The following is a 24,424-nucleotide window of genomic DNA, read 5'->3' on the forward strand; positions in this document are numbered from 1 at the left end:
TTAAAAAAAACATCTGCAGATCTTTTTCTTCTTTCTTTCAACTCTTCTTTCTTACTTTCATTTGCCCTGCCAACTTCCTGACACACACACACACACACACACACACACACACACACACACACACACACACACACACACACACACACACACACACACACTTATATAAACCCTTTCAGTTTCCGCGACACCACAGCACACAGACACCCGCAAAGGTAATACTCTTTATGATCTAATGTGAGTGTTTTGTTTTCATTCAGGGTGTAGAGAGTCATTTGTGCTTTTACTTTTGTAAGACTGTTGTGTGTGTGTGTGGCCTACCATTACTATCCTTGTGGGGACCTACATCTGTTTACACAGTCACATGTGGGGACTCACCTCCCTTATGGGGACATAATGGAGGTCCCCATTCATTTTAGGGTGAAGACTTGGTTAGGGTAAGGGTTAGGCATGTGTTGGTTAAGGTAAGTCTCAAGGTAATGCATGTAAGTCAATGTAATGTCCCCTGAAGTGATGTATACATGGTGTGTGTGTGTGTGTGTGTGTGTGTGTGTGCGTGCGTGCGTGTGTGTGTGTGCGTGCGTGCGTGCGTGCGTGCGTGTGTGTGCAGAGAGTCTGCAGCGGTGTTGCAGAACCCCCCGACCCGTCTTGTAACACGGAGCCCGTTTCTTAAACCATGCAAAATGTATGTGTGCATAAAGCTGAGTTATGATCGGTCATAATAACACAGAATTTGGTGATGATATATTGTATGTATATAATAATAATTTAAGATGTGAAATTAATTCAGTTTATTTGTCGTACTTTCTTTTTTTATTGTGTCATTTGGTGGCATCAATGTGTGCATTAGATACAGATAATGGAGCAGTTGCCCTTAAGGTCAAATCATGTGATCCTCAAACACCCATCCCCCCCCCAAAAAAAAATAAAAAAAATAAAACATTTGCTAAAAAGAATTGCTTAATTTAACAATACAAATATTTGAATAACCATCTATGGCATGAGTTTTTATTTTTGGGGTAGAAATATCTGTGGTGATCTAGGGGGTCCCTAATGACATATCCATCATAATGTGTGGTCCTGTGGGTATCTGTGCAAGTGTGTGTGGTCATTCTAATGCAAGTGTTATCGTATGCTGAAGCATTTGGATTTCCTTTTATTTGAACTAGTGGACCAAAGCTGGCATTAGCCCATTCTCAAAGTTCAACTCTTTGTGAATATTAATGTAACAGTTGGGCTGCTTTTAAGTGATAGGAGAACACAGGAATGAAGTTGTGAGTTATTTTGATCTTGCTCTCTTTAAGTAAAGTCTAAGGCTTTGTATTATACATGAAATATAGAGCAGGTGAAACATGTATTCAGGCCTCTTTATCAGAATAAGGACATGAAAACACAGATGCCAAATTGTATTAAAAAGGTGGCCACTGTGACTGTTGCCATGGCAGAGTTATTCAAATAGGAGAGACATATGGGATAGGTCTGTTGAGCTGTGCTGCAAACCATAGCGTGCACTCATTTGACTTGTGATATGTTTCCTCCTAAGTCAAGTAAGAGCAGTCTTTGTTCTTGTTGTGCTGTTTTGATATGTTCATGTAAATGTGATGTTAATATTCCGGGAGCCTTCCTGTGCCACACAGCGACTGCCCCAGTGCTCTGTACATGGCCTGGCTGGATCAGTCAGTAATCCCTACTGTATTATGTATATTTATATTTAATATTTTACTTTAAACATGATCTGTGTAGCTAGATAATTACCAGTTAAATAAGTGGTTGTTATCACTATCTTTCTTGTAGAATTCAGACAATAGTTTCCAATCGTTCCATATCAAGTCTCAAGGTTTTTTTTAAGGTATCCCACACTGGCTTACACTTGGTCCTATTTGTTTTGAGAAATTGTTTTCTCAAAAGAATCTTGTTTATGCACGATTATTGCTATTTACTGATCTTGATATACTTTAGGATAATACTATTGAATAGTTATTGGTGTATAAAATGCCTGCACATTTATTTGAATATCTTATTTCAATAACATATATGCTATTAAGAGCACTACAAAGTTCTCCCATTGAAACGGAAACTGGAGTTACCGCCTGGCACTTGTGTGCTTCTGCCAACCAGTCATGTAGCAGTTTACATCCATGTCTGTACAACATGTCGTCGATTCATAATTTTATCCTATCAGAAAGTTGAGTGACTTTGTCATAGCTAACATATTAATTCTTGTTACGGCCACAAAATCGTGTTTTGTGAGGTCTCAGAGACTTTTGGCCTTTTGACCACAAGGTCAAACATGTGACAGAAATGGATTCATCCTTGAGTCCAAGTGGAAGATTGTGCAAGACTTGAATGAATTCCTCACGTTCTCCTGAGATATAGCATTCACAGGAATGAAATAGCTGGATGGACAGACTCATAAGAATAGAGACAACAAAGAGATAATGGTTTTGACTTGTGTTTCAGAATAAAGAAACTATGTGACTGAAATTAAAATAATATTGACACACTTGTAATATGAGGGGCTCAAATACAGCCATAATGTTCTATTAAAGCTGTTTGATATATGGTAACAAGCAATATCCTAACAAAAATATATAAAAATATAAACATGCAAAAGTTCTCATTAGTGCATATTTTGGAATGGTACCTTTCTTTCCGTGTGTCAGACAGTCAACAAGGAAGTGTGTTCAACTTTTTTCCCTGTTAAATGTAATTGATATTCTTCCCTTCAATGAATCCTATATCAACCATGATAGACCTCTTTGACATCTGAATTTCAATATTCAAATGTTTCCCCAAAGGTGGCTCAAAGAGAGCAGCGACCTCGTGGATATCTGAGTCTTCACCAGCACATCGAGAGAGACGGAGAGAGAAGCAGCTGACAGGACGACTCAGGAGAAGTAAGTGTGATTCTGTTCAGTCATTTTCATATTTTGTTTATTTTTGAGAAAGATATTCTCCTTCAGAATATTTTCCAAAGGGGAGGAACATTTAATGAATCACATCTCAATCAGAAGTAATGAAATCTAAAACCCTATTATGTTCATTTATTCCCTTAAATCATTTGTTTCTCTTGAAATCACTTGGAATGTTTATTTTTTGATTAAAAATCTCAGTGTTTATTTTGAATAATAAACTTTATCTAATGTTCACTTTAAAACATTTTTTTTTTTTACAAAAGATCGGGACTTTACCAAGAACGCTGGACATTTATAATGAAAACTAAACATTTAGTCTGAGTCTAGTGGAGATTTTGTGCCCTGGGTTTTACCTTTCAGGTTCATGTTAGGTTTTTAGAGCTTTGTGGGCGATGTATGCAGCCTGTCCCGTAGACATTACTCAGGGTTGAAAACCCCACTATTTTCCTGCTTTAAAAAACGGTGGTAAATCTTAAATGTTTTATTCGAGATGATGTGTATACACAGCAATCTCACTCTCAGTTCAAATAAACACAATGTAATTTTCATTAGGGTAAGTTCACCCCTAATAAAATAATTAACACACATCTTTAAATCGGGCTTATAAAAGCAACAATACACAATTTAATGAAGCTAGAATTTCAGTTTCTGTCTCTGATAGGAGTACATTGTAATGTGAATAAATAATCTACAAAATAAATCACCAGCAACATATTAATACTTATAGCCTAGACAAAAAAACAAACATAAAAAGTCAGTGTTGTTGTGTGGCACTATACAGTTAATGTTTAGTTTGCAACTGGTGTTTCATTGAAATGAGACATTTCCATGTGCTAAAAATAAATGTTATGGTCAAGTCAAAGTCAAAGTCAACTTTATTGTCAATCTTAAAATATGTTTGTACACACAGAAAGATCTAAATACTGTTTCCCACAGTCCCGAGGTATAAAATAACACATTCAAATACAAGAACACTCAATAATTACAAAAACTTCAAAATAACCGTTTACTTCAAGTAAGCAGGATATATATATATATATATATATATATATATATATATATATATATAAAAAGATGATGTACATAGTGCAAATGAGAGTGCAAAATATTTCCATAGCAGCGTAAAAGTGACTGGTGCTGGATTTGTTGTGTCTGTGTGTGTGTGGGTCTGTGGGAGTGTTAAAGTCCAGGTCCAGTGGGGGCAGGGTGGAGAGGTGAGATAGAGGGGTGAGAGGGGAGAGGTGGGAGGGGGGGGGAGAGAGTTCAGCCTCCTGACAGCCTGGTGGTGTGTGCCTGTTACTGCTGGTGCTGCTCAGAATTTGCATTTCCTTAACATGAACTTCCTCATTAAACTGCTGCACTGAAGGGAGTGGTGCAGTCTGTGTTTCTGGTCATTTGACTGACCCATTAGGTTTTTTAAATAATTTAAATGTAACTGACATCATTTATAAGATTTGTAAATGATCACTGTACACTAACAATATTGGTTTCATCTAACAGAGCAAAGATGCAGTGGAGTCTGTTTGTGCTCATTCTGATGGGTAAGTGGATTTTAAATTAAATCACATCTGGAGTCATGAAACTGCTCACTCTTCATAACAATAAAAAGTGGAATAAGTGAACTCAGACCCCCGTTAAGATGAAGGGGATAGTGTAAGAGGTGGGGGTGATTCTAGTACTCATGAGTTTGATTTAATGATCAGGTGCTTGTCATACTGTCAGCTCCATCATTGCAGAATTGTCTCTGTTTTTAGGTCAGTGTTCCTTCTTCACATGTCACCTCTATGAGTACCACTTCAATCAAAAGGAAAGACCTGGGAGGAAGCCCAGAGTTATTGCAGAGAGCATTTCACTGACCTGGCCACAGTGTCTGACATGAGAGACGTGGAGAGACTGACTAACCCTCCACAGACTACAGACGCCTGGATTGGACTGAGGAGCATATCAAGAATGTCGTGGCACTGGTCTCTGCCGGGGGTGGAGTTCAAAGAATCTGAGACAGAATGGGAGACAGGTCAGCCGGATAATGGGGCTACTGAGGAGAACTGTGTGGTGATAAAAGAACAAAAATGGCACGATTGGCCTTGTAAGAATGATCGTGGGTTCATCTGCTACAATGGTGAGAATACTTATCTAATTTTGATATTGTGTGTTAACCTCATGTCATACTGTGTAACAATTTTGAAAATATAATCACACGTATTTTTCTGAATACATTGTTAAGACAACAATATATTTAAAATAAATGTTTGCTTTTCAGTTTTATATAACATTAATGGTAAATGTCATGATACAATTCTACACATTTTAAATACATTGTGTGTATACGACAGTGGTCAGGTACATGCCAACTTTTAATGATGCAATGTAACATTATTAAACGTAACACTTTAATAGACTTTAAACTCAAATTTTGTTAATTCTTTCAAATTTTTCCACAATTTTTTTTGTAGGAAAACACATTTATTGAGACGAATTAACTTGTAAAAATGTGTAATTAATTGTGTCTCTTTTTTCACACAGAACCAAATCAAACATACCACTGTATAGAGGAGACCAAGAACTGGCTTCAGGCTCAGAGCTACTGCAGAGAACATCACACTGACCTGGTCAGTGGATTCAAACAGATGAATTCAACAGAATTCAAGACAACAATCAAAACAGTGTCAAATCCAGATAACTACTTTTGGATCGGCCTGTTCAGAGACACCTGGAGTTGGTCAGATGGGAAGAATTTCTCTTTCAGACACTGGGAGGACTCATTTGAAGATGGAGCCTCAAAGAAATGTGCTATGACTAAGCCAAATGGAAAATGGAGCTCCGACACCTGCACAAATAAAAAACCCTTCTACTGCTATGACGGTGAGTTTTGAAAAAATCTTTAACAGTATTTTAGTTTTTAGTTATATATTTGTACACACATGTTAAATATCCTTTAGTGGAGACTGACAATTATAAAACCATGAAAGAGCAGAAAGTAATGAATATCATTTAGTCGTGTTTTTGTCCTCACATTTTTTTATCCTGGCTTTTACAAAAGGTGCCACGTGATTTGTTGTCTTAGTTTTCTTTAACAACGGTTTTCATACTATTTCTATATATTGTACTTTTAGAGATTTCTATTTATTATAACAACAAATGATGGTGCTATGTTATTGAAATTCAAAGTTGTTTTTTCAATAAATAGTTAATCTATATTTTTTTAATTATCCATTTCAGTGCCAGACAAAGTGATCCTGATCAAAGAGAAGAAGACTTGGGATGAGGCCCTGACTTACTGCAGAGAGAACCACCGTGACCTGGTCTCCATCACTGACAGTCACCAGCAGAGATGGGTCCAAGAGAGAGCCAAGATGGCCGACACTGAGTTCGTCTGGCTGGGAATGCGCTACACCTGCACTCTGGATCTGTGGCTCTGGGTCATTGATCGTCTGGTCTGCTTTGACAACTGGGCCCCAGACCAAATGGATGAGCAGTGTGGCATGGCTGGAGTCATGAAGGGAGATGGAAAGTGGTACAAAAAGCCTGACCATAAAAAGTTTAATTTCATCTGCGCTAAGTAAACCCATTGGTCTATTTACTGCTACAAGCTCACTCTTCTCTAATCTGTATCTGCTCTCTGGGTTTATTGAATGGCTCTAGTTCAAATATAGAAATCACAGCCTGAAGAGGGGAGAAACTAAATGACTAACTGAAGTACTTTATGATATGGTTTTGTCTTAAAGTGTGAAACCTGTAATCTTCATTTGAATTGTTGCTGTGTCCTATTATATGTTTATGAGGAAACGTATATAAAATGACAAATCTATTATGTTTTGCTTTTCATAAATATTTTACGTTATGGTTGAAATTTGGTGATGGTTATAATATGTGTATCACTATTTTTGTCATATTTACCTTTTGTGGAGTTTTAACTGGATGTTTAATTGTCTAAAACTGAATAAACGATCTGACCCAAAAACAAGGTGTGGTTCTTTCATCCACTGGCTTTAAATAGTCATGTTTACATTTACATAAGAGGTGCTTATTTGAAAGTAAAACACATATATAATCTATGGGTTTATAATTGTATAAACTTGTAAATTGATGGAGATATTTGTGTTGGTCTAGTTATCTTTTAACACTAGAGGGCGCTCTTTAACCAGATCTTCTGTTGAAAACATGAGCCTGCTGTCAGTGAGATATGCCTATGATACCAATGCATGTATAAACTTCTTACAAACAATTTCATTATGACTTTCAAAATAGAAATTTGTTGAAAATAAATGTCACGTAATTTTAAAACATGAGTCTCAATTTAACCCCATTAAATATTTTTGAAACTTTACTGCACACGTGTTCAGTTTTACACTATATTGAAATGTAAACGTTTAATTAATATTAGCTATATAACACGTGGCAGAAACAAACCTAACAGTCTGCTTTTTTCAAACAGTTTAGCAGAATATGAATTTCTCTATAGTTAAAAATATGTTCTTTGCTGCTCTCTGGTGGACAAACCGTGTTCTGCTAGAGCAGCCTCCCTCTCCTCCATCCTCATCCTTCTGAAGCTTTTTCAGCGTTGACATTAAACCACCAGTTCTCCTTCACACCCTCCAAGAACTGTGAGTTTCTGGCTCTGCACCCTCGCTGCATACCTCCTGCCTCAAAGACCTACAGGGTAACTTGGAGAGGATCTGTACTTTACTTCACTCGGCTCCAAGATTTGCTCTCATGGCTTCTCCTGCTAAACCTTTACAGATGACACTAAACTGCTTCCCTCTTTTCCACGCTCTGAAACACAGGTGGTCTTATGTATCTCTGCTTGTCCGGCTAACATCTCTCAGTGGATGCTTGCACACCACCTGAAGCTCAACCCAGACAAGACAGAACTGCTCTTCCTTCCAGGTAAAGACTCTCCCATCCATGATCTCTCCATCAACACCGGCACCTCTGTTGTTTCCCAAACTCACACTGGCAGGAATCTGGATGTGATATTCAATGACCAACTTTCCTTCACTGCTAACATGGCTGCTCCTCCGCTCCTACTCAACATAAGGATACGTCTCCTACTGACCCAGAAAGCAACACAGGTTCTGGTCCAGGCCCTTGACCTCTCACGACTTGATTACTAAAACTCTGGGACTCCCTCCTGGCTGGTCTACCTGCAAGCACCATCCAACCTTTGCGACTCATTCAAACTGCTGCAGCTCGACTGGTTTTCAACCACCCTAAGTTCCCCTTCCACTGCTACGCCGACGATGTACAGATCTATCTGCCACTCAATTCAAATGTAAACTCATTACAGCTATTGATGGACTGCTTAGCAGAGATCAAATCCTGGCTGAGCCAACATTTCCTCAACCTCAATGAGAGCAAGACTGAGGTTATCTTTTTTGGACCCCAACCTCTAGCCTCCCAGGTTGATATTCTGGGCTCCCCTCTGTCACGAACCTTGGAGTGACCTTCAATAGCGCTTTTAAATTCGATAAGCAGGTCAGCAGCGTAGTCAAAACCTGCTTTTTTAAAATACGACTATTGGCCAAGACCAAGTCGTTTTTATCGTTTGAGGACCTGGAAAGGGTTATTAACGCCTTTGTTACCTCGAGGTTGGACTACTGCACTTTGGTTTATTGACCTTTTTTATTGTAAAGATCATTATGGTTCATTTATTCTATTCTGAGTAAAACTACCTTCTAGTTGGAGTGAAATTACGTTCGATTGGGAATAAAATGACCTTCTATTATGAGTAAAATGGCAGTAGAGTTGTTTTTAATATACACTACGTAAATAACCATTAAGCAGAGTCAAATCTAAGCACATAATAGAGTAAAATGAACTCTAAAAATACAACTCTGAACAAAGAGTACATTTTACTCTATATAGGTTGGGACCAAATGTAATATTTTTAGAGTAACATTTTCTTCAATTTGAGTCAATTTTACTCAGAGGAATTTACTGTGACATATTTGCATACATATTTTTATATATATTTGTTTTTGTGTTCGGAGTTGTGGGAAACGGTATTTCGATCTCTCTGTCCGTACACACAAATTGGAAATTTAACAATAAAGTTGACTTTGATTTTATGACTTTGAAGGAGAACTGGTGGTTTAATGTCAACACTGAAAAAGGTTCAGAAGGATGAGGATGGAGGAGAGGGAGGCTGCTCTAGCAGAACACGGTTTGTCCCCAGAGAGCAGCAAAGAATATATTTTTAACTATAGAAAAATTCATATTCTGCTAAACTGTTTAAAAAATGCAGAATATTAGGTATGTTTCATGTGACCGAAGGGCAGAGCAACGGTGCAGCCTGGGCTACTGCAATGCATGCTGGGACACAGGCCATGAAGAAGTAATGCCTTGTTTACATGCTGCTGTAACACATTTTTAATTTCACATAAATAAAGTATTTATTCTAATTATATAATCTGATAATCACCTCTGTGGTACTGAAGACACTATTTATGTCAGAAGTTAGTCAATTATTTATTTGAGTTTATTTTGGTTATAATTTCTCCCGGAAAACACATTTATTTCTCAGTTTTAAGGATTTTAACCCTCTTAGTATACGTCAGTAAAACTCACCATGCACTCTAGAAGCTTGTGTTCAATATGTTTGTAATTAATTCAATTAATAAACACTACCACAATAAAGTTAGTTGATAGGTCAAACAACAACAACAACAAAAAGCAAATTGATTAACCATCTGTAACTCTTTTCAGGTACGGTGGTGCTGACGTTGGAGACAGAACGATGATGAGTTATCGTCTCATTTCTCTGCATCTTTTCTAGTTTAAAACATATTTTCTGAACATACTATTTATCCGTTCCTCAGCAGCAAGATAGTCATTAAAAAGCTTCTTACATCTCTTTCCCTCCTCCTCTCCAGTTGGATGCTTTGTGTCCTGCTGTGGATGAGCTGATGAAGCTGAAAACAGCTCCACCCGGTGGACAGGTGGCTGTACTGCAGAATGCTGTGAAGGTAACATAAATAATCTTTTTAATTATAAGACTTCCTTATGGGGACATAATGGAGGTCCCCATAAGGGGAATCATTCATTTTAGGGTGAAGACTTGGTTAGGGTTAGGCATGTGTTGGTTATGGTTAAGGTTAGGATAAGTCTCAAGGTAATGCATGTAAGTCAATGTAATGTCCCCTGAAGTGATGTGTACATGGTATATGTGTGTGTGTGTGTGTGTGTGTGTGTGTGTGTGTGTGTGTGTGTGTGTGTGTGTGTGTGTGTGTGTGTGTGTGTGTGTGTGTGTGTGTGTGTGTGCAGAGTCTGCAGCGGTGTCGCAGAACCCCCCCGACCCGTCTGGTAACACGGAGCCCGTTTCTTAAACCATGTAAAATGTATGTGTGCATAAAGCTGAGTTATGATCGGTCATAATAACACAGAATTTGGTGATATATTGTGTGTATATAATAATAATTTAAGATGTGAAATTAATTCCAGTTTATTTGTAGCACTTTCTTTTTTTATTGTGTAATTTGGTGGCATCAATGTGTGCATTAGATACAGATAATGGAGCAGTTGCCCTTAAGGTCAAATCATGTGATCCTCGAACACCCATCCCCCCCCCCCCCAAAAAATAAATAAATAAAACATTTGCTAAATAGAATTGATTAATTTGACAATACAAATATTTGAATAACCATCTATGGCATGAGTTTTTATTTTTGGGGTAGAAATATCTGTGGTGATCTAGGGGGTCCCTAATGGGTATCTAATGTGGGTATCTGTGCAAGTGTGTGTGGTAATTCTAATGCAAGTGTTATCGTATGCTGAAGCATTTGGATTTCCTTTTATTTGAACTAGTGGACCAAAGCTGGCATTAGCCCATTCTCAAAGTTCAACTCTTCGTGAATATTAATTTAACAGTTGGGCTGCTTTTAAGTGTCAAGAGAACACAGGAATGAAGTTGTGAGTTATTTTGATCTTGCTCTCTTTAAGTAAAGTCTAAGGCTTTGTATTATACATGAAATATAGAGCAGGTGAAACATGTATTCAGGCCTCTTTATCAGAATAAGGACATGAAAACACTGATGCCAAATTGTATTAAAAAGGTGGCCACTGTGACTGTTGCCATGGCAGAGTTATTGAAATAGGAGAGAACTATGGGATAGGTCTGTTTAGCTGTGCTGCAAACCATAGCGTGCACTCATTTGACTTGTGATATGTTTCCTCCTAAGTCAAGTAAGAGCAGTCTTTGTTCTTGTTGTGCTGTTTTGATATGTTCATGTAAATGTGATGTTAATATTCCGGGACTCTTCCTGTGCCACACAGCGACTGACCCAGTGCTCTGTACATGGCCTGGCTGGATCAGTCAGTAATCCCTACTGTATTATGTATATTTATATTTAATATTTTACTTGAAACATGATCTGTGTAGCTAGATAATTACCAGTTAAATAAGTGGTTGTTATCACTATCTTTCTTGTAGAATTCAGACAATAGTTTCCAATCGTTCCATATCAAGTCTCAAGGTTTTTTTTAAGGTATCTCACACTGGCTTACACTTGGTCCTATTTGTTTTGAGAAATTGTTTTCTCAAAAGTATCTTGTTTATGCACGATTATTGCTATTTACTGATCTTGATATACTTTAGGATAATACTATTGAATAGTTATTGGTGTATAAAATGCCTGCACATTTATTTGAATATCCTAGTTCAATAAAATGTATGCTATTAAGAGCACTACAAAGTTCTACCATTGAAACGGAAACTGGAGTTACCGCCTGGAACTTGTATGCTTCTGCCAACCAGTCATGTAGCAGTTTACATCCATGTCTGTACAAAATGTCATCGATTCATAATTTCATCCTATCAGAAAGCTGAGTGACTTTGTGATAGCTAACATATTAATTCTTGTTACTGCCACAAAATCGTGTTTTGTGAGGTCTGAGAGACTTTTGGCCCTTTGACCACAATCAAAGGTCAAACATGTGACAGAAATGGATTCATCCTTGAGTCCAAGTGGAAGATTGTGCAAGACTTGAATGAATTCCTCACGTTCTCCTGAGATATAGCCTTCACAGGAATGAAATAGCTGGATGGACAGACTCATAAGAATAGAGACAACAAAGAGATAATGTTTTTGACTTGTTTCAGAATAAAGAAACTATGTGACTGAAATTAAAATAATATTGACACACTTGTAATATGAGGGGCTCAAATACAGCCAGACTGTTCTCTTAAAGTTTTTCGACATATGGTAACAAGCAATATTCGAACAAAAATATAACAAATATAAACATTCAATAGTTATCATTAGTGCATATCTTGGAATGGTACCTTTCTTTCCGTGTGTCAGACAGTCAACAAGGAAGAGTGTTCAACTGTTTTCCCTGTTACATGTAATTGATATTCTTCCCTTCAATGGATCATATATCCACCATGTTAGACCTCGTTGACATCTGAATTTCAATATTCAAATGTTTCCCCAAAGGTGGCTCAAAGAGAGCAGCGACCTCGTGGATATCTGAGTCTCCACCAGCACATCGAGAGAGACGGAGAGAGAAGCAGCTGACAGGACGACTCAGGAGAAGTAAGTGTGATTCTGTTCAGTCATTTTCATATTTTGTTTATTTTTGAGAAAGATATTCTCCTTCAGAATATTTTCCAAAGGGGAGGAACATTTAATGAATCACATCTCAATCAGAAGTAATGAAATCTAAAACCCTATTATGTTCATTTATTCCCTTAAATCATTTGTTTCTCTTGAAATCACTTGGAATATTTTATTTATTTATTTAAAAATCTCAGTGTTTATTTTGAATAATAAACTTTATCTAATGTTCACTTCGAAACTTTTTTTTTTTTTACAAAAGATGGGGACTTTACCAAAAACGCTGGACATTTATAATGAAAACAAAACAGTCAGAGTCTAGTGGACATAGTTTGCCCTGAGTTTTACCTTTCAGGTTCATGTTAGGTTTTTAGAGCTTTGTGTATGGGCTCAGAACAGTCTCATAATACACACATGCACACAGAAGGATTCACACTTGTATTTCATGATCCGCAAAAGGATTCACACTTGTATTTCCGGATCCACACTTGTGTTTTTCAATGCACACACAAATGTGTTCCGTTTCATATAAATGTAAATAAAATCCAAATACAGAAAAAACTTTTACATATGTATTTTTGATCCTCACATATTTGTTTTCCGTTTAAATCCCCTGAACCTACAAACACAACCCGCTTTCTGTGCATGGATCGCTGTGCATTCGTGTGTGGGTTTTTTGAGACTCCCCTGACGGTGACCCGATTCGTACTTGTAATTTTTTCTATCTATAGCCAATCAGATGTCTCCTTCATTCTAAGCCAATCACATGAGCGCGTCCCCACAAGGGTATGATTTATTGCGTTCACTTCATGACACTTCATATACGCATTTTGCGCTGTCCGGAGCAGGGTTTCCGCGGACAGAATTTATTTTACCGGACAAATTTGAAACTTACCGGTCATGTTTCAATAATAATAATAAGAAGAAGAAGAATTGTGTAGCAGAGTTTCCGTTAGCAGGTAATTACCGGACTATGACCGGATATGGCTAATAACACGGGAGTAAGGATCATCTCTTTTTTCCTCTCTCCCTCCCTCTCTCCTGACAGCCCGTCAGTTTCTCATGCAGCTCGCTAAAACTTCACTCGCGTTTATGTCCATATCGATCAGATCCAGCTCTCCTGATCAGCCTTTATAGAGAGCACCGATCAAACTATTAAGAGTGAATATCGGCCGATAATGACCGGCGGGGCTCCCCCCGTTGACAGTTCACTGTCTAGCACTGGCTTCGTAGTGCACTGATCGATTAGGCTAAGCTAACCTGTAGCTGCTCCCTCCACACTCACAACAACTTCATACAGACATAAATAAAGCAGCTGTATTCGCCATACAGGAAACACACACATTTAAAACGGTTTTGCCTGCCGTTTTTGTGTACACAAGCATTCATTAATGGTTCGGAAAGTGGCACTGTACCGTAATAATATAAAGGCTTGTATTTTCGTGCATTTCCTGCTCGGAAAGTGGCAATGTACTGAGAGTGGAGGTGTCCTGAGATTAGCGCCTGCAGGCAGGCTCCATGGACCTGTCAGCTCCGGACTGCGCAAAATGCGTACATGAAGCGCTACGTCATGAACGCAAGAAATCTACCCTCGTGGGGGCGCGCTCATGTGATTGGCTTAGAATTGAGGAGACATCTGATTGGCTATAGATAGAAAAAATTACAAGTACGAATCGGGTCACCGTCAGGGGAGTCTCAAATAACTCACACACGAATGCACAGCGATCCATGCACAGAAAGTGGGTTGTGTTTGCAGGTGCAGCGGTTTTAAACTGAAAACAAATATGTGAGGATCAGGGGCGTCGCCTGGACCTGAAAACATTCGGGGCTTAGCCCACAGTGGCGGCGGCGCTACAGTGGTATATTCTACTGCAACACTCCCCACACGCACACTCACAGTATACCCGCGACTGTTACAATGAAGGCTCGATAATCAGCCCACGGCATATAGGCAGGGGTAAAGTGGTATTTTTTATGAGTGGGGGGGGGGGGGACCTAACCTCCTCTAGGGGGGTCCGGGGGGGATGCTCCCCCGGGAAGATTTTTTTTTAAATATTGAAGTTAAAAGCATCAATCTGGTGCACTTTGAGAGCAACATTAAGAGATCTATGGATACCTCTCTCAACACCCATTTGAAACAGAACTGTAAACAGATTTACTTTTTCTTTAAGGATATTTTACAAATCACTCCCCTTTTAAACTCTATTCTTGTTTTACTGCCATATAGTATTTCATAACTGTTTTTCCTTTATTCTCTTTATTTTTTTAATAACTATAATGATCATATAAACGTGTGCCGCGGAAATAATCTTTTGAATCATTTGTGACCAAACCGTTTGAGACCCACTGAGATAACTTAGACTAAAGTAAACTATCTAAACACTCAGAGAGTCCTTTAGCTCACCTGAGTCTCTCAGTCTGTCAGCAGAGGACTCTCCTCCAGCTTGTTGTGGAACAAACAGCTCCTTATGTCCGTTTATCAGCTAGCTAACCAGATGCTAACAACACGGTCCCTGCTGGCACCGGTCCCTCTCTCTCTCTCTCTCTCCCTCTCTCTCTCCCTCTCTCTCTCCCTCTCTCTCTCTCTATCACACTAAATGCGCTATAGAGTGGCGAAGTCACGCCCATCTACTTCCGCCCCATGGGACCTTATTTCGGAAAAATAATGTATTGAAGTCAATGGAGAGAGAAAACGTATCTTTCGACCCCGTTTGAATTGTGCCATGAATTACACATATGATGTTTGTCAATCTTAAAAAATCATTTCCATGTCAAAAAAGTCACAGTTTGTCATAAAACTGTTGAAATATAAGACTATGAAAAATACACAACTAGAAAGACTACAAATCCCAGAGTCGCGTAAGAAGTGATATCACAATTGTTTTCCTCCACTAAGAGATAGCTAAGATCAGCGCCATATAGATATAATCTATCTATATGGCGCTGGCTAAGATAAGATAACTTTAACAAGATGCCTGTGTGCTTAGTACCAGGTTGTTATCATACCAGCAATGGGTCTTGCTCGTTCTTTCGCTTCCCGTCTGATGAAAGGACTAGGAGTGTCTGGATCAAGCTAGCTAGTAGCTAGCACGTTAGTTAGCATTACAGCCTTGTCATTTGTATTAGCCTTAACATGAAGTAACATTAAGTAACCCAAAATGTTAAACAGTAAGAGTAGTAGTCATATTTCGTGAACCCTTTGAAGAGTACTGTCACACCGGTGTGATCATTCTATAATACACAATTTAAGCCCGGGGGAGAAATGCTAACGCTAACGCTAGCGATCTTCTCTACTTCATGCTATCTGCACAAATGGTTGACATTAAACATTAAAAAGACTAGGCAGTTCAGAGAGAATCAAAGAAAGGCAGGCAGGCAGCTTTGCATGACATTCTTCAAGACGTGTTTCATTGTGGTGATAGTGAGGGTAGTCAATCGTTTTGTTGATAAGACAGTAGTGACGGCCATCTTGGTGACGTGTGTTGCTCTGTGAGACCAGAGATGTAGTTCATTGAGCGTTTCACACAAACAAATGTGTTACTTACACAGTTTTACGACACATTTCTTTTTTTTTGACTTGCAAAATTATCTTTTAAATTGACAAACATCATATGTGTAATTCGTGGCACAATTCAAACGGGATCGAAAGATAATCTTTCTCTCTCCATTGACTTCAATACATAATTTTTCCGAAATAAGGTCCCATGGAGGTCCACCGGAAGGGGAGGGACTTCGCCACTCTATTGCCACACACACAGAGCCGAGCTTGAATGACACAAGCACACGTTTATTTCCATGCAACTCTCTGATTGGTCTGGTGTCATGCCTCTGTTGCATTCACTGAACACGGGAAATTACAGTCCTGCCGTCCTCTCTTGTGTCATGATGAGGTTCACGTAAAGCACGGTTAATGTATTATATTATGAGACTGTTCTGAGCTCATATTTGTGGGCGATGTATGCAGCCTGTCCTGTAGACATTACTCAGGGCTGAAAACCCCACTATTTTCCTGCTTTAAAAAACGGTGGTAAATCTCAAAATATGTTTGTACACACGATCGAAATACTGTTTCCCACAGTCCCGAGGTATAAAATAACACATTCAAATACAAGAACACGCAATAATTACAAAAACCTCAAAATAACCGTTTACTTCAAGTAAGCAGGATATATATATATATAAACAAAGATGATTTACATAGTGCAAATGATCATGCAAAATATTTCCATAGCAGCGTAAAAGTGACTGGTGCTGGATTTGTTGTGTCTGTGTGTGTGGGGGAGTGTTAAAGTCCAGGTCCAGTGGGGGCAGGGTGGAGAGGTGAGATAGAGGGGAGAGAAGGGAGAGAGGGGAGAGGTGGGAGGGGGGGGGGGAGAGAGTTCAGCCTCCTGACAGCCTGGTGGTGTGTGCCTGATACTGCTGGTGCTGCTCAGAATTTGCATTTCCTTAACATGAACTTCCTCATTAAACTGCTGCACTGAAGGGAGTGGTGCAGTCTGTGTTTCTGGTCATTTGACTGACCCATTAGGTTTTTAAAATAATTTAAATGTAACTGACATCATTTATAAGATTTGTAAATGATCACTGCACACTAACAATGTTGGTTTCATCTAACAGAGCAAAGATGCAGTGGAGTCTGTTTGTGCTCATTCTGATGGGTAAGTGGATTTTAAATTAAATCACATCTGGAGTCATGAAACTGCTCACTCTTCATAACAATAAAAAGTGGAATAAGTGAACTCAGACCCCCGTTAAGATGAAGGGGATGGTGTAAGAGGTGGGGGTGATTTTAGTACTCATGAGTTTGATTTAATGATCAGGTGCTTGTCATACTGTCAGCTCCATCACTGCAGAATTGTCTCTGTTTTTAGGTCAGTGTTCCTTCTTCACATGTCACCTCTATGAGTACCACTTCATTCCTGAGGGAAAGACCTGGGAGGAAGCCCAGAGTTATTGCAGAGAGCATTTCACTGACCTGGCCACAGTGTCTGACATGAGAGACGTGGAGAGACTGACTAACTCTTCACAGACTACAGACGCCTGGATTGGACTGAGGAGCATCAATGAAAGAGAAATCAAAGAGTGGCACTGGTCTCTGTCGGGGGAGAAGTACTATCCTACAGAATGTAAACCAGGATGTGCGTCAGAATGGCATACAGATGAGCCGAACAATGCAGGTCACAATCCTGAGAACTGTGTGATGATTAAATCCTCCAAAAAATGGAACGATGACCGTTGTGAGAAAGAACGCAAGTTTATCTGCTACAATGGTGAATATATGTCACTATTAACGCTATATAAATTATATCATACTGTGTAACAATAGTTGACAGATAACTCACGTGTTACACTGTAGAGTTACATTAAAAACATTTTTGCTTTTTACTTTTCACATAACATTATTGATAACTTTGATGATACAATTCTACTTGTTTAAATACATTGTAATGGTAAAGTATAGGCCTATTTTTTTATTATGCAATCTACATTATTATAACACTTTCATCAATCTGAAACTGAAGTCAGATTGTGTTCATGTTTTTTTTACATAATTTTTTTTAACATGATTTAACTAAGAGAACATTATTTAAAAACTTGTAACATGTGTCTTTTCATTCTCACAGAAACAGGGCCACAGAAATACTTTTTAATTGATGAATCAAAGAAATGGCTTCAGGCTCAGAGCTACTGCAGAAAACATCACACTGACCTGGTCAGTGGATTCACACAGATCAGATCAGAAGAATTCAAGACATGGGTTGATAAAGTCAACAAAATATATTACATTTGGTCTTCTGACTTGTGGATCGGCCTGTTCAGAGAGATCTGGAGCTGGTCAGATGGGAAGAACGTCTCTTTCAGACACTGGGATCCGGACTCATTTGTAGATGTAGCCTCAAAGACTTGTGCTATGACTACGCCAAATGGAAAATGGATCTCCGACACCTGCACAAATAAAAAACCCTTCTACTGCTATGATGGTGAGTTTTTCAAGTATTTTATCTTCATGTCTTTAATTATATGTTTGTATATGTATGTTAATTATCCTTTAGTGGAGAAAATATTCATAATATACTTCCAATTACAGATCTGAATTTGATGATTATTCTTAATATAGATGAAAGCTTATTCTACTGAAAATTATAAAACCCTGAAAGAGCAGAAAGTAATGAATTTCATTTGGTCGTGTTTTTGTCCTCACATCTTTTTTATCCTGGCTTTTACAAAAGGTGCCACGCGATTTGTTGCCTTCATTTTCTTTATCAAGGCAAGTTTATTTATACAGCACCTTTCAACAGAAGGCATGCTTTACAAAAATGAAAGACATTAAGAGCATTACGAAACACATTATAAAATGATATCTAGAAACACTCATTTAAAAGCAAAGATAAAAAGCAAAGATAATAAAAGTTACAGTGCAGTTTAAGATATGAATATATCAATTAAAAGCAGCGGCAAAAAGAAAAGTCTTCAGCCTGGATTTAAAAGTAGTAAGAGTTGCAGCGGACCTGCAGGTTTCTGGGAGTTTGTTCCAGATATTTGGAGCATAATAACTGAACGCTGCTTCTCCATGTTTAGTTCTGACTCTGGGGACAGAAAGCTGACCAGTCCCTGAAGACCTGAGAGTTCTGCATGGTTCATAATTTAGCAGACATGTATTTTGGGCCTAAACCATTCAAAGCTTTATAAACCAGCAACAATATATTGAAATCTATTCTTTGACACACAGGAAGCCAGTGTAAAGACTTGAGAACTGGAGTGATGTGATCCACTCTCTTAGTGTTAGTGAGGAACTAGTGTAAAGACTTCAGAACAGGTGTGATGTAATCCACTTTCTTAGTGTTAGTGAGGAACCAGTGTAAAGACTTGAGAACTGGAGTGATGTGATCCACTTTCTTAGTGTTAGTGAGGAACCAGTGTAAAGACTTCAGAACAGGTGTGATGTGATCCACTCTCTTAGTGTTAGTGAGGAACCAGTGTAAAGACTTCAGAACAGGAGTGATGTGATCCACTTTCTTAGTGTTAGTGAGGACTCGAGCAGCGGCGTTCTGAATCAGCTGCAGCTTTCTAATGGATGTTTTAGTGAGACCTGTAAAGACACCATTGCAGTAGTCGAGTCTACTGAAGATAAAAGCATGGACAAGTTTTTCCAAATCCTGCTGTGACATTAGTCCTTTAATCCTAGATATGTTCCTTAGGTGATAGTAGGTTGATTTAGTAACTGTTTTAATGTGACTATTGAAACTCAGGTCAGAGTCCATGACTACACCTAGATTTCTGGCTTTATCTGTTGTTTTGAACATTGCACATATCATTGGTTTTCATTTGGTTTCTAAATATATATATATATTTTTCGAGACTTTTATTCATTATAACAACAAATGATGATTGCATGGTTTCACCAGGATTTTCAATCTCTCCCTGACCAAAGCCATCATCCCATCATGCTTAAAATCAGCAATCATAATCCCCGCCCCCAAAACAACAGCAGCCAACAGCAGCCTAAATAACTTCAGGCCCATTGCCCTAACATCGGTGGTTATGAAATGCTTTGAGCGGCTGGTCTCACATCACATCAAGGCCTGCCTCACCCCAGCTTTCGATGCTCATCAGTTTGCCTTCAGGCCAAACCGCTCCACGGAGGATGCCATTGCCATAACCCTCCACACCTGGAACATCCAGGGAACTATGCTAGGCTTCTCTTCATAGATTACAGCTCAGCCTTCAACACCATCATCCCTGACATCCTCATCAATAAACTTCTTGACCTCCACCTGCCCCCCTCCACCTGTGCCTTGATAAAGGATTTCCTCACAAACAGACCACAATGTGTGAAACTGGGCTCCCATCTCTCTTCCACCCTAACACTCAGCACTGGCTCTCCCCAGGGCTGTGTGCTAAGTCCACTCCTGTATGCCTTATACACGCATGACTGCTCTCCCACCTACCCTTCAAACACCATCATTAAATATGCAGACGACACCACCGTCATCGGGCTCGTCTCAGGAGGCGATGAGACAGCCTATAGAGAGGAGGTCCGGAAACTGATCAACAACCTACTGATAAACTCAATAAAAACTAAAGAAATCATTATCGATTTCAGGAGAACCAGCATAGACCACGCCCCCCTCTACATTAACGGGGACTGTGTAGAGAGGGTGCCTTCATTTAAATTCCTGGGAGTCCACATCTCCCAGGAGCTCACCTGGTCCACAAACACCACGGCAGTGATAAAGAAGGCCCAGCAGCGACTGTACTTCCTGAGACTGCTCAGAAAGAACCATCTGAATCAGAAGCTGCTGGTGACCTTTAATCGCTCTACAGTTGAGAGCGTTCTCACATACTGCATCTCTGCTTGGTATGCAGGATGCTCGGCTGCCGACAGGAAGGCTCTGCAGAGGGTCATTAACACGGCCCAGAGGATTATTGGCTGCCCTCTGCCCTCCCTGGAAGACATCACCAGCTCTCGCTGCCTCAGGAGGACCAGTTCCATCCTGAAGGACTCATCCCACCCAGCCCGTCATCTGTTCGACCTGCTGCCCTCGGGCCGGCGCTACCGTTCACTGAAAGCCCGCACCTCCAGATTCACAAACAGTTTCTTCCCATGGGCCATTAGGACATTAAACACACAAAAATAACTCCCCATATCCCCACTGTGCAATAATCATGGTCTGTCTCTATACACTGTAATATTTATCATATATATTTGATCATAATTCTATTTTATTTATTTATTTATTTATTTATTTATTTATTTATTTATTTATTTATTTATTTATTTATTAATCCTGGTCATCTACATGACGATCCGAAGCTGTGTGCACTACTTGCTGGTCGTAACTGTCAGACCTTTTAATCTGTGTTTAATATGTCTGTTTTTAAAGCACTCGCTGGAGCAGTGACTATAAATCTCGTTGTATTCTGTACAATGACAATAAAAGCTTTTGAATTTGAATTTGAATTTGAATGGTTCTATGTATGTATATTGAAATTCAGAGTTGTTTTTCAATAAATGGTTAATCTACATTTGAAAAAATATCCATTTCAATTACAGACAAAGTGATCCTGATCAAAGAGAATAAGACTTGGGATGAGGCCCTGACTTACTGCAGAGTGAAGCACCGTGACCTGGTCTCCATCACTGACAGACACCAGCAGAGATGGGTCCAAGAGGGAGCCAAGAGGGCCGACACTGAGTTCGTCTGGCTGGGAATGCGCTACACCTGCACTCTGGATCTGTGGTTCTGGGTCATTGATCGACTGGTCTGCTATAACAACTGGGCCCAAGAAGAAAAGACAAGACAAGTTCAGTGTGACATGGCTACAACCATGAAGAGAGATGGAAAGTGGTACAAAAAGGCTGACAATGAAAAGTTTAATTTCTTCTGTGTTAAGTAAACCCATTGGTATATTTACTGCAACAAGCTCACTCTTCTCTAATCTGTATCTGCTCTCTGGGTTTATTGAATGGCTCTAGTTCAAATTTAGAAATCACAACCTGAAGAGGGGAGAAACTAAATTACTAATTGAGGATTAGAAATTGAGAAAAAGGGGCGACACTAAATTTTGCCTCTGTGAACATCTGAATTACTTTATGATATGGATTTGTTGTAGTAGTTATTGATATAATTCATGTATATTTATCCTCTTAAAGTGTGAAACCTGTAATCTTCAATCTTGAATTGTTGATGTGTCCTATAGAGAGGCGAAGTCCCTCCCTTTTCCGGTGGACCTCCATGGGACCTTATTTCGGAAAAGTTATGTGTTGAAGTCAATGGAGAGAGAAAGATTATTTTTCGATCCCGTTTGAATTGTGCCACGAATTACACATATGAGGTTTGTCAATTTAAAAGATAATTTTGCAAGTCAAAAAAATGTGTCGTAAAACTGTGAAGTAACACTCTTTTTTGTGTGAAACCGCTCAATGAACTACATCTCCCGTCTCGCACCACACACCAAGACGGCCTTCACGTTGGCACATTTCACTTCTTTCTTTCAGAATGAGGCGGAAAGTATTAAAAGAGGTGAAAATCACTCCAAGTCTGGGCATGTTGAGAGCTGTACATACACACAAGGGGAGTTAGTCGGTTCCGTAAGAGCCAGCATGCGGGACCCGGACTCTGGGATTTGTAGTCTTTCTAGTTGCATATTTTTCATAGTCTTATATTTCAACAGTTTTACGACAAACTGTGACTTTTTTGACATGGAAATGATTTTTTAAGATTGACAAACATCATATGTGTAATTCGTGGCACAATTCAAACGGGATCGAAAGATAATCTTTCTCTCCCCATTGACTTCAATGCATAATTTTTCCGAAATAAGGTCCCATGGGTCGGAAGTAGATGGGCGGGACTTCGCCTCTCTATTATATGTTCATGAGAAAAAATATATAAAACGACAAATCTATAATGTTTTGCTTTTCATAAATATTTCACGTTATGGTTGAAATTTGGTGATGGTTATAATATGTGTATCACTATTTTGTCATATTTACCTTTTGTGGAGTTTTAACTGGATGTTTAATTGTCTAAAGCTGAATAAACGATCTGACCCAAAAACAAGGTGTGGTTCTTTCATCCACTGGCTTTAAATAGTCATGTTTTACATTTACATAAGAGGTGCTTATTTGAAAGTAAAACACATATATAATGTATGGGTTTATAATTGTATAAACTTGTAAATTGATGGAGATATTTTTGTTGGTCTAGTTATCTTTTAACACTAGAGGGCGCTCTTTAACAAGATCTTCTGTTGAAAACATGTGCCTGCTGTCAGTGAGATATGCCTATGATAGCAATGCATGTATAAACATCTTACAAACAATTTCATTATGACTTTCAAAATAGAAATTTGATTGAAAATAAATGTCACGTAATTTTAAAACATGAGTCTCAATTTAACCCCATTAAATATTTTGGAAACTTTACTGCACACATGTTCAGTTTTACACTATATTGAAATGTAAACGTTTAATTAATATTAGCTATATAACACGTGGCAGAAACAAACCTAATAGTCTGCTTTTTTCAAACAGTTTAAAGGGCCCATGTCATGGCCATTTCCACTGATCATAATTACATTGTTGAGGTATACTAAAATAGATTTATACTGTGCAATTTTCCAAACTCACATTGGTTTCGCATACAGCATCTCTGTCAAGTATGTGTATTCAGCAGTATTCACTCTCTCCACTAAACGACTCGTTGGAGCTCTTGCCCCCCCCTCCCTGTGAGCCTAGTGTGCACCGATTGGTCAGCTCGGCCACTCTGTTCTGATTAGTCAACCACCAGAGAGGCTCCGCCCATGTCTAACAGTGCTTTTTTCGGCTCGCTCTCAGCGGAACATCAGTCTTATAATGGCGTCGGTACAGCCGTATATTTTATACGCTAACTAACCGAACTGTACCTACAACTGTTGTTATAGAAGAGTGTGACGGCCCCAGGGCCTTTGTCTTACGATGGGGTGGAGCTGAAGAGGCTAATCAGCGCGATCACGGACACCTGGCCGGAGCCGAGGTGCTATTAAGCCCAGCTGCCCGGAGTCACACGGCGGCCCCTGTCTCTCTCCAAAGCGGCTCGGCGATCCTCTCCCCTCGACCACCTATCTCTGCATTTACCACAATAAATGTGCCGTGGTTTTGTAAACTCGTGTATGTCTCCTTGTCTTTCCGTTGTGGCCTACGAGCCGGTCATAACAAAGAGTAAGTTATTTTTACCTGTTATAAACTACTACTGTTTGATGAGAAATCAAATCATGGTTTGCTATATATGAATGATATGTTATAGGAGCAAATAATTCAGGGAAGAAAGGATAGGCCTACTAAGTATATCCATTAACCTGTTACGCACCTTCCGCCCGGTACCGGGCGGATAAACGCGTCATTTGCAGGAAACAACGTCTAAGGAATCTTAATATTGAATAAAACTATGAATGTGTTATATCCATGTAACGGGA

At 39.1% G+C, this 24,424-nt stretch overlaps 2 protein-coding genes across 3 annotated transcripts; both read left to right on the plus strand.

The window, feature by feature from the left end:
- The first annotated feature begins 182 nt into the window (after nucleotides 1-182).
- On the plus strand, nucleotides 183-6,863 carry LOC117498151 (C-type mannose receptor 2-like). Of its 2 annotated transcripts, none has more exons than XM_034150249.1 (6): nucleotides 183-212; nucleotides 2,796-2,894; nucleotides 4,413-4,453; nucleotides 4,667-5,031; nucleotides 5,436-5,774; nucleotides 6,132-6,863. In XM_034150249.1, exons 4-6 carry the CDS (start codon nucleotides 4,788-4,790, stop codon nucleotides 6,473-6,475), a joined length of 927 nt encoding a protein of 308 aa, XP_034006140.1. In that variant the 5' UTR covers nucleotides 183-212; nucleotides 2,796-2,894; nucleotides 4,413-4,453; nucleotides 4,667-4,787; the 3' UTR covers nucleotides 6,476-6,863. The 2 variants fall into 2 exon arrangements, with proteins under 2 accessions (XP_034006140.1, XP_034006141.1); XM_034150250.1 differs by having other exon boundaries at nucleotides 188-212; nucleotides 6,138-6,863.
- Nucleotides 6,864-12,394: 5,531 nt separating this feature from the next.
- Nucleotides 12,395-22,229, plus strand: LOC117498142 (C-type mannose receptor 2-like). The gene is made up of 5 exons (XM_034150238.1): nucleotides 12,395-12,445; nucleotides 17,084-17,124; nucleotides 17,338-17,736; nucleotides 18,091-18,447; nucleotides 21,522-22,229. Exons 2-5 carry the CDS (start codon nucleotides 17,091-17,093, stop codon nucleotides 21,863-21,865), a joined length of 1,134 nt encoding a protein of 377 aa, XP_034006129.1. The 5' UTR covers nucleotides 12,395-12,445; nucleotides 17,084-17,090; the 3' UTR covers nucleotides 21,866-22,229.
- Nucleotides 22,230-24,424: the final 2,195 nt, after the last annotated feature.

The sequence above is a fragment of the Trematomus bernacchii genome, unplaced genomic scaffold (assembly GCF_902827165.1).
Source record: "Trematomus bernacchii unplaced genomic scaffold, fTreBer1.1, whole genome shotgun sequence".
Taxonomy (NCBI): Eukaryota; Metazoa; Chordata; class Actinopteri; order Perciformes; family Nototheniidae; genus Trematomus; species Trematomus bernacchii.

Bases quoted from the DNA above. Each gene is read 5' to 3' on its own strand.
- LOC117498151 (XM_034150249.1), top strand. From the start codon at position 4,788: ATGAGAGACGTGGAGAGACTGACTAACCCTCCACAGACTACAGACGCC. The intron at 5,032-5,435 runs GTGAGAATACTT...TTTTTCACACAG, and splicing joins TGGGTTCATCTGCTACAATG to AACCAAATCAAACATACCAC. The intron at 5,775-6,131 runs GTGAGTTTTGAA...TATCCATTTCAG, and splicing joins ACCCTTCTACTGCTATGACG to TGCCAGACAAAGTGATCCTG.
- LOC117498142 (XM_034150238.1), top strand. From the start codon at position 17,091: ATGCAGTGGAGTCTGTTTGTGCTCATTCTGATGG. The intron at 17,737-18,090 runs GTGAATATATGT...TCATTCTCACAG, and splicing joins CAAGTTTATCTGCTACAATG to AAACAGGGCCACAGAAATAC. The intron at 18,448-21,521 runs GTGAGTTTTTCA...TTTCAATTACAG, and splicing joins ACCCTTCTACTGCTATGATG to ACAAAGTGATCCTGATCAAA.